Here is an 11,190-nt window from a genome sequence, read left to right as displayed (position 1 = left end):
GATGACACTTGATGTATCGGGACACTAGCTATAAGTGCATGCATCTCTCTGAATGCAGTTACAGCTATAGTGATACACAATAATGACTGCACTGATAAACGTTAATGATACATGCATTTAAATTCTATATTTATCAGATGTCATCTTCCCCTTTCTCCCCGTATGATATTCTTCGAGGGTACTTTTAGCATTCTTTCCCCTCCTCTCCCAGCTCGCACTATTAACATATTATTATCGTCATGCATAATGTAGGTGAGAGAAGAAACATTGCATTATTATCAGTTGCAGAGATTACATAAAAGCAAGTCATTGAGAGAACATACTGCAATTTTCTGAAAATCAAACAATAAAAACGCTCAGAGTTTGCTTAGAGTCGTAGCCTTCTTCTGTATCGCTCTCCTCTTCAAGTGCTCAGAAATGATGGAGTTGTGCATTGTGTTCTCTTCCTTCTCTCCCTTGTCAAAGCAGTAAACAGGCGCTTGCCATTTCTCATCCTCGAGCACAGCTCCCACCTCAAATGTCATTACATGAATAGATCTCCCTGCAAAAAATTCCACCATTGCCCAAAAAATCAGACAGAACGGGTAACTTGATGTAAATTTTCTAACCACTCGCAAAATTCAGCTACAAATCAACGGTTAGCTATTATTGTTTGTAGTTTATAAAATGATCCAATCTCATATTGTTTGTAGTTTATAAATGAGCCAATCTCATATTCGTCTCGTGTATGGTCCAGAATCATTCCAAGTAATTAAACCTCTCAAATTTCATGCAACAAACATGGACATACTGAAGTAAAACATTTGACAGGTTAAAAGCAGAAAGCCCACATATCCTTGCAGGTTGGCAAGAGATCCTTCCTCGTGTAGTACTTTAGATTTCTCAAAAAATTTTATGTACTCAGAAGAATGTCGGGGTATTGTCTTGAATCTTTTTCATATTTCTAATTAGATGTCTTCAGACGTCTGGACAAACATCTCTAAGAAATCCGAGAGTCGTTTTCTTCTGTAGTTCTTTTGAAAATGTAAATACTGATTTCTGTATTGTATTATTTTTTCCGAAAAAATTCTCGGATAAAACATGAAGATTTCTGTCATGTCTCAAATGGGACAATGAATTTTTGCCAAGCTCAATACAACAAGGGAGTTCTTTAACCAATGCCAATAAACCGAGAAATTTCTCTGCACAATAATGCATAATAATGCAAGAGTTTTCAGCACCAAACCCAAGTTTGTGTGATCACGTTGCTTAAACACAAAAAATAAGAAACATCATGTTGGGATAATTGAACACAGAACCAGAAAATAGAACATTCACAAACACAATATTTACGTGGTTCGATCAATTTGATCTACGTCCACGGCAAGAGAGTGTTTCACTATATTTCTTTATCAAATTACAACACTCATACAAAATTTGAGAACACACTTTTGTTGTGTGGCTATCTCTCGTGTGTCTGTGTTTTTCTCTACTCTGCCTTACACTCTCACTTCCCTTTTAATTCACATAGAGATTGAATAAATCAATCAGTGATTGATTGATTGGGGAGGGGACCACAAGTGAGAAAATGACTTAAAAAAGATGTGACCTTTAATACACGCAGAGACAAAACAAAGAAAGAGGGAGTGGTTGATTGAGATGGGGACAACACATGAAAGTGACATAAAGATGAGACCCCCCTTCCACAATTTCTTCAGCAGCCGCGTTGAGATAACTTGACAGCGACCTCCCGTGATGTTTGGCCAAATTCAAGCCAACAAAGTCAACAATCTCCACATTGGATTGAATTCCCAAACATTAATAACTAGAGAGTCTTCACCCGTCTTGCAAACAATGCCCCAAACGGGGCCACCTAACAAGTGCGAATGCCTCCCAAATTCAAGCAGTGCTTGAACTTGAAGGCTAGGATCGGTTTGGTCAACATGTCAGCTGGGTTGTCTGCAGTACCAATCTTCTTCATTGTGATGTTTCTTTCAGCAGTTTCCTCATATCTGATATCAATATGCTTTGTCCTCTCATGATGTGCTGAGTTTTTGCTTAGATGTATTGCGCTCTGATTGTCGCAAAATACAACTGAACTAGCCTCCTGTAGAAGTCCAAGCTCCCTCACGAGATTTCTCACCCAAATGGCCTCTTTTCCCGCTTCTGCTGCTGCCATGTATTCTGCCTCTGTAGTAGACAAGGCAACTGTCGACTGTAGAGTCGATCTCCAACTAATAGCTGAGCCAGAAAGAGTAAAAAGATAACCAGTCAAAGATCTCATTTTATCGAGATCACCTGCATAGTCAGAATCCACAAAACCTACAACTGAGGTTCCCAAAGTACTGCTATCAAAAACTAAACCCAAATCTGAGGTACCTCTGAGATACTGAAGGATCCACTTCACTGCCTCCTAGTATGCCTTTCCTGGTTGAGCCATATATCTGCTCACTACACTGACTGTCTGGGCAATGTCTGGACGAGTGCAAATCATAACATACATAATGCTAGCCACTGCATTGGAGTATGGAACTCGGGACATCTCCTTCTTCTCATTCTCACTTGTAGGTGAATCTGAAGCCAAGAGCCTAAAGTGAGGAGCCAAAGGAGTCGTAACGGGCTTGGCCCTTTTCATCCCAAAACGTTCAAGGACCTTTTCAATATAACTCTTCTGTGAGAGATATAAAGTTCCAGATTTCCTGTCCCTCCTGATCTCCATACCTAAGATCTTCTTTGCTGCACCAAGATCTTTCATCTCAAACTCATCACTGAGTTGTTTCTTCAAAATAAGAATCCGTGACATGTTCTTAGCAGCAATAAGCATGTCATCGACATATAATAGAAGATACATAAAAGAATCATCTCCTAGATGCATGTAGTACACACAACTGTCATAAGTACTTCTTGAGTACCCATGATTAAGCATAAAATTATCAAACCTCTTATACCACTGTCTGAGAGATTGCTTCAGGTCGTACAAAGATTTCTTCAATCTGCAAACTTGATCTTCTTTACCTTCTACGAAGTATCCCTCTGGCTGAGACATGTAGATAGTCTCCTCAAGTTCACCATGCAAAAATACAGTCTTCACATCAAGCTGCTCAAGCTCCAGATCAAATAGAGCAATTATGGCAAACAATACACAGATGGAGGTATGCTTCACAACCGGAGAGAACACTTTATCATAGTCAATTCCCTCCTTTTGTCTATAACCCTTAGCCACCAACCGTGCTTTGAATCTAGCATCTTCAACCCCTGGGATCCCTTCTTTCTTCTTGAAAATCCACTTGCATCCAATTGCCCTTTTACCCTTAGGTAATTACACCAAATCCCAAGTCTGATTCTTGTAGAGTGACTCGAGTTCTTCTGTCATAGCCGTGGCCCAACGTCCAGATTCTCTGCATGAGACAGCTTCAGTAAAATTTGATGGCTCTTGAATACACATCTCTTCAGCTGTCGTGAGAGCATACGCCACTAATTCAGCATGTGCATATCTTTGAGGAGGTTTGATCTGTCTCCTCTCTCTGCTAGTGGTTATGGAATAAGGTTCTTCAATTTCAGCATCATCAGCATCCGAGCCTGAATTATGTTGCTCTTCTACAGCTGTAGGAGTAATTTTTATAGACGACTTTTAAGACGTCTCTCCCTCGAGCTCCACCTGAAGCACCACCTTATCCATGGTCTTCTCTACATTTCCTGTAGACTCAACAGAAACCTTCCCACGATTAAACATATATCTTTCATTAAAAGTAACATCTCTACTAATAATGAATTTAGGAGAATCAGGTTCAAGACTCCACAAACGATAGCCTTTAACGCCATCAGCATAACCAATAAATATGCATTTCTTAGCTCTAGGCTCAAGCTTACCCTCTCTAACATGATAGTAAGCGGGACATCCAAATATCTTTAAATTTGAATAGTCATTTGGTTTACCTGACCATACCTCATTTGGAGTCTTGTGTTCTATGGCTGTAGGAGACCGGTTCACTAAGTAACAAGTCGTGTTAACAGCTTCAGCCCAGAAGTCTTTATCCAACCCAGAGTTTGAGAGCATACACCTAGCTCTCTTCGTCAACGTTCTATTCATGCGTTCTGCCACCCCGTTTTGCTGAGGAGTGTGCCTGACTGTGCGATGTCGTACGATCCCAGAATTTGAGCAAAACTGATTGAACTCACCACTGCAGAACTCTAGGCCATTATCTGTTCGGAGACGTTTAATCTTCTTTCCAGTTTGATTCTCAACAAGTACTTTCCACTTCTTGAAAGTTTCAAACACCTCGCTTTTGCGCCTGAGAAAGTAAACCCAAACTTTCCTAAAAAAATCATCAATAAATGTCAGAAAATAAAGAGCACCACCTTTGGATGGAACCTGAGCAGGTCCCCACAAATCTAAATGGATGTAGTCGAAAGTGCCCTTCATCGTATGTGAGCCAGTCGAGAAGCTGACCCGAGTTTGCTTCCCAAACACACAATGTTCACAAAAATCAAGTGATGATGTATGGTCACCACAGAGTAAGCTACGTTTACTCAAAATAGTCATCCCCTTCTCACTCATGTGACCTAAGCGCATGTGTCATAACTGAGTAGTGTCCCTATCAGCATCAAAAGACACACCTGCAGAGCCTGTCACCGTACTGCCTTGGAGAACATAAAGACTGTTCACCTTACTACCTTTCATCACAACCAATGAACCCTTAGTAACTCTAAGAGCTCCATCTTCACCAGTGTAAGAACACCTAATAGAATCCAAATAACTCAAAGAAATCATATTTTTCTTTAAGTCCGGGATGTGTCTCACATTTGACAAAGTTCTCACTATCCCATCGTGACACCGGATGCGAACTGTACCAATGCTAATTGTCTTGCAAACTGTATTGTTGCCCATCAAGATTGATCCACCACTTATAGATCTGTAAGTAGTGAACCAATCTTTATTTGGACACATATGAAAAGACGCACCTATATCCAAGATCCATTCTCTATCGGAACGGCCATCCAAGGGACATACTGCAAGAACCGTCTCAGCAACAATGACAGTATCAGTCTTTGCCGTATTAGCTGAATCTGAGGTTTCACCACGCTGGTTGTCTTTCTTCTTTAGAGCATAGCATTCTGACTTGTAATGTCATTTCTTGTGACAGTAAAAACACTCCATATTTTTCTTGTTTTTGGCTGACCTAGACTTTGAACGATTTCTGGATTGCCTTTTATCACCCTCTCTGGTCTTCATTCTACCTCTGGCTAGCAGACCATCAGCTTGCCTATCGGTACCTCTCCCATTCAACTTTGTTCTTAACTCAGCAGAATTCAAAGAGGCCTTCACATCCTCAACACTTATGGATTCTCTTCCATACAACATAGAATTAACAAAGTTTTCATAAGAGTCAGGCAAGGAACACAACACAATGAGAGCCTGGTCTTCATCATCAAGCTTTAGATCCAGGTTTTTCATATCCATAATAATTTTATTAAATTCATCAAGGTGTTCTTGAATGGGTGTACCTTCCTTCATCTTCAATGTGTATAGCCGTTGCTTCAGGTATAATCTTGTAGTAAGAGATTTCTTCAAGTAGAGACTTTCGAGCTTTGACCATAACCCCGTTGCCGTTTCCTCATCGGTAACTTCACGAAGCACATTGTCGGATAGTGACAATTACAAGTTGCTGTGTGCCTTTTCGTCCATCTCCTCGATCTCGACACCAGTCATATCTTCTGGGTATTTCCCATCGATAGCTTTAACCGTGCCTTCACGTCGCAACAAAACCTTCATCTTTATCCTCCATAGGCCGAAATTGTTCTGGCCATCAAAGATCGACACCGAGAACTTCACAGAAACCATTGTGTAGGATTGAAAGCTGTCTTAGAACCGAGAAGCTCTGATACCACTTTGTTGGGATAATTGAACACAGAACCAGAAAATAGAACATTCACAAACACAATATTTACGTGGTTCGATCAAATTGATTTACGTCCACGGCAAGAGGGTGTTTCACTATATTTCTTTCTCAAATTACAACACTCATACAAAATTTGAGAACTCACTTTTGTTGTGTGGCTATCTCTCGTGTGTCTGTGTTTTTCTCTACTCTGCCTTACACTCTCACTTCCCTTTTAATTCACATAGAGATTGAATAAATCAATCAGTGATTGATTGATTAGGGAGGGGACCACAAGTGAGAAAATGACTTAAAAAAGATGTGACCTTCTTTAATACACGCAGAGACAAAACAAAGAAAGAGGGAGTGGTTGATTGAGATGGGGACAACACATGAAAGTGACATAAAGATGAGACTTTCATTCCACAATTTCTTCAGCAGCCGCGTTGAGATAACTTGACAGCGACCTCCCGTGATGTTTGGCCAAATTCAAGCCAACAAAGTCAACACATCACATGTTCTTGAATAGCATATTAGATTTTTATACTAAGGTTAAAAAGGGCCTCCTAATGCACCATACTAAACATTTCCTAATCCCCGTAAGAGTGTAAACAGTTTTGACTTCTAAACAAGGAATACTAAGACCGGATTAATAATATTATAACCAAAAAGTAAACTCACAAAACAAATCTTTGCCATTATTATGGCCAAAGTTATAAAATTTCTACTTTCTTGGTTTCACTTAAATTACTCTTTCTCACTGTTAAAGCATGGTTGGTGGGTCTGATATCACGATAATTTGAGCATCTCTCTCCCCCCCCTCTCTCTCTCTCCTATTCGTGTATGTTGACACCGAAGTGTTAGTCCTCCATTCATGAGACATTTTCTGAGTATCAGTAATTTTCTTGAATAGTTTAAAGATATTTTAAAACTCCCATAGGAATATCATCAATTCTTAGGCTCCTTCAAATTTTCATTTTTTGTTAAGGTACCTTCTGTTGGAGAATTTCACTCTCCTCGCCTACTACAATATGCATAACTCTGAAACCAACCCACAATCAACAAGATATAAAACGGCCACAATAAAAAAAAAGAACACCGGGATTTACGTGGTTCGGTCGACCAACTTCGACCTACGTTCACGGGACAACAATACGAGAAATTCACTATGTATCAGAGAGAACTACAAGAGGAACCACTCAACTCTCGTCTCTCAATCTCTCAACCTCACATACATAATCAACATTCATATTCTCTCTGAAGCTCACTCCTTGTAATTTTTTGCACGGATAAAGATCACGAAACCCTCGCCTCTTGCACAATATTCTTGAATCAGGCTACACCCTCTGCTAACTCTAAATTACAAGAATGTTGGCTCTCTCCCTCTCTACTACATCTTCTCTCTACTCTATTCTTCTTAGTTTTTCCTCCAACAATAAAAGAATATATATAGGGAAACTAAAACCCTATCTTTAGCCTAACTTTCTAATTAGAATATAATTCAAACTCCTAATCATGATCGAACCCAAACTTCTAATCATGATAGATCTCTAACCCTATCTAATTCTCATGAAGTTCTACAAAGAATCAAAGACACAATCCCAATAATCTTCATATTGGATTTGATTCCCAAACTCATTTGAAGATATATCATCATCGTCTTGAAACTTTGCCTCTCCCGTTAGAGTCTTCTATTTCTTTCGCACTTTAAATCGAAGCAACCCAACTCCTAATCAGAACATCTGCACTCCAACTGGTTGTCTCGTGACCCTCACTATCATCTGCTTCACCGTGGCGCCTCCACCTCTCTTGTGTGCACCAAAAGATCTTTGCCACCTCTAACAATAAAAGCAAATCAATCATGTTTGTCCTCCCAACTTGAGCCTGACAGTAGCCCCCCTACTTGTTGTCATTGTACTCCACCTGCATCGCTCGTCTCGAATCATATCGGTGCAACTCTTATACTCCACACTACGAGCCGGATGCCTCTATCTCTCAATTACTTGGCTTGGACCGAATATGAGCGTTCATTGTCTTCAAGTTTAATGTTGCCATCTCTATTACCCTGTGTGTCACTCGATCGTGCCAGCTTGCAAGCTCCACCTAATCTGACATTGTCCTCCTCGAGTCTAAACACCAACCAACTACTGCTCCCGCGATAACTTTGAATAATTATATGCTGACAACTTTACTGTTAGAATCACATCTGATTCTCTACGTCAGTCTCATCTATCGCATACTCGTTTGCCTGATCTGCCATCATATCTATATTGTCGTTGAATAGCAAAATATCGAACTTCAGATCCGAAGAAGTCATCATTCTCTAACCACGATTAAAATTCAAATCAGTCAATGTAGAGATTGAATTTGATAAAATCGATGCAAAAAACAAACTTAGCACGTCGAAAACCCTTAGGAACGACTCCTGGATCACCAAAATCCTCCTCCAAATACTTGATCAAAAGACAAACCAGCCTCAATTGTTGGATCCGTGTGAACAGTACCCACCATGCTGCTACAGTGTTTCTACTACAGTATCTAGATACAGTTTTCGACCGCTACAGTATGTAGCTGCTACAATAATTTTTTTTCTTTTTCTTTTCATCTTGATTCTTGTTACGCCGATCTTCAATCTTGCACAACGTCGTCTTCTACCGTATGAATTTGCTCCCGGATCCATCACCATCGCTCTGATACTACTTGTTGGAGAATTTCACTCCCTCCGCCTACTACAATATGCGTAACTTCGAAGCCAACCCACAATCAACAAGATATAAAATGATCAAAATCAAGAAAAAAAGAATACCAGGATTTACTTGATTCGATCGACCAACTTCGACCTACGTTCACGGGGCAACATTACGAGAAATTTACTATGTATCAGGGAGAACTACAAGATGAACCACTCAACTCTCGTCTCTCAATCTCTCAACCTCACATACATAATCAACTATCATATTCTCTCCAAAGCTCACTCATTGTAATCTTTTACACGGATAAAGATCACGAAACCCTCGTCTCTCGCACAATATTCTTGAATCAGGCTACGCCCTCTGCTAACCCTAGATTACAAGAATATTGACTCTCTCTCTCTCTCTACTATATCTTCTCTCTACTCTCTTCTTCTTAGTTTTTCCTCTAACAATAGAAGAATATATATATAGGAAAACCAAAACCCTATCTCTAGCCTAACTTCCTAATTAGCATAGAATCCGAACTCCTAATCATGATAGATCTCTAACCCTATCTAATTCTCATGAAGTTCTACAAAGAATCAAAGATACAATCCCAACACTTTTGACATTACTTGTGCTAACTTTTCCATAATAACTACATTCTCTATTATATTGTCAACTTCTCTCTTATTTTCTGCAGTTTATCATTAAACCATTTAAGACTTTGCTCAATACACAACGAAAAATATTAAAATAGTTTTGAATAATATATTGGATTTTTTATTTTGTATCGTTTGTTCTTCACAAGATGGTCCGTCTAATTCACCATTCCAGACAAAATGAAAAATATTTCCAATTCCCATAAAGGACGGTAAATAATTGACTTCACCTGGATATGGAGTATTTTACAGGCTAATACATATGCCACTGAACACTAAACCAATTTAATAATATTAATACCAAAGAATAAACTCACAAAACAGATATTTGCCATGCATCATCTCTCGGGCCTCTTCCAATTCTCATTTTCGTTGAAGCATTCTTAAGCCTCACACGTTGTAACAATACCTAGGCATCGTTTGGTACGCGAGAATATGATGAAATGGAATGGTCATTCTCACTTCTCATTCCTTCCTATCAAATACACCCACTTTTTTGAAGTTGGAATGCCCATTCCCACTTCGCATCAATTCCCACTTTATGTGGGAATGCGCATTCCCAATGAAATGATAGAGAATTGACATTCCCCCTTAAATAAGAATCAATAAAATATACAATTTTAAAGTACGTCCATTCCCACTTCATTTTATAAATTACCCTCAAACGTGAGAATGTGAATGACTATTTTATTCTCACATTAATTCCATTCCATTTATTCTTCTATTCCATTCTCTTCTCATTTGAGTCCATTTCCGCTTATCAAACGAGACCCTATAGTTTCTATCTTGATTACCAGTTTTTGACTTTTGCTTGACCCACGACCAAATAGTGTTGCACAACAAATTAGATCTTGTATATTATAATAATATATTGGGTGCTCTCTTTACAAGGTGAAGGTCCTCCCAGGGCATCATCTTGTAAACAAATACATAAGCTGCACAGGTAAGGGCATCTCCAACAGTTTCTCTAAAATTTTCTCTAAAATGGAGAAGCAAAAATCATATTCTCCAAAATATTTTTACACCAACTCCAACAACTTCACTATTTTGAAGAATCCTTTTTTTTCCTCCAAAAATTTGAAGAATACTGCAGATTTATGGGATATAAAGTTAGGAATCAACTTATGTAATAGAGTTGATCCACTAAAGTATTGAGCAGCGGTGTAGCATCAGATCCCAAAGATAGTAAGTTCTTTTTTCTTATGGAAGAAAGTCATTTTCAAAGATTCTATATAAATTTCATATATGAAACCGAGATAGTTACCTTTCGGAAAATTATAACGATATAGGGGATATCTATGCTTCATTTTTCTGAAGGTGGGAGAAAAGCTAAAACTAAGATATAGGGGATATCTATGCTTCATTTTTCTGAAGGTGGGAGAAAAGCTAAAACTAATTATTGAATTGATCAAAATTAGAATTTGAAACTTATGTAATTAACTTCTTCTGGTTAACCCACGAAAATGGGATAGATTTATCATAAATCTAATTCAGTTAGCATAGGGTTAATTAAGATGAGACCGCAAAAAGAATCGATTGCTGAGCCGTATGAGGTAGGAAACTCTCAAGTACGGTTCTAAGGGAAGGAATTGACCCACCTATTCCAACCGGGGAGAACAGGCCATTCTGCAGGGTGATTCTGAAATTGCGGAGGCTTGGTCCGATCAAGCTGCTGAGTATTGGAAACAAGCTATAGCGCTTACTCCAGGTAATTATATTGAAGCACATAATTGGTTGAAGATCACGAGGCGTTTCGAATAAAACAATTTTTTCTCCTCCATCCCTATTTTGAGCAATAAGATATGGAATCGGTTGAACCAAAAATCTTACTAAATTCTTCAAAAGTAAAAAATGGGGAAGCTGTTGGAGATAAGGAACTAAAAACCAATTTAATGATAAAACAAATATTTGCTTGCAATCATTTAGCGTCGGAGAGAACTAATTACGGCGAGCGAGGACTAACCAGTGTAGAAAACCCAGTGAACGGGCCTGCGGCTG

General features: G+C 38.9%; 1 protein-coding gene across 1 annotated transcript in view; it reads right to left on the bottom strand.

Moving 5' to 3' along the window:
* LOC109838638 (uncharacterized protein At4g14100-like) overlaps positions 250 to 11,190 on the bottom strand; it is an 11,423-nt gene continuing 482 nt past the window's right edge. The window contains exons 2-4 of the mRNA XM_020407065.1: positions 11,156 to 11,187; positions 10,791 to 10,975; positions 250 to 541 (exon numbers count right to left, since the gene is read on the bottom strand). Coding sequence (XP_020262654.1) covers positions 357 to 541; positions 10,791 to 10,975; positions 11,156 to 11,187 — 402 coding nt within the window. The 3' untranslated portion in view covers positions 250 to 356. The remainder of the gene's footprint in view (positions 542 to 10,790; positions 10,976 to 11,155; positions 11,188 to 11,190) is intronic.

This window comes from Asparagus officinalis, chromosome 4 (assembly GCF_001876935.1).
Source record: "Asparagus officinalis chromosome 4, Aspof.V1, whole genome shotgun sequence".
NCBI classification, from domain to species: Eukaryota; Viridiplantae; Streptophyta; class Magnoliopsida; order Asparagales; family Asparagaceae; genus Asparagus; species Asparagus officinalis.
This window is presented reverse-complemented; position numbering and strand designations above follow the sequence as displayed.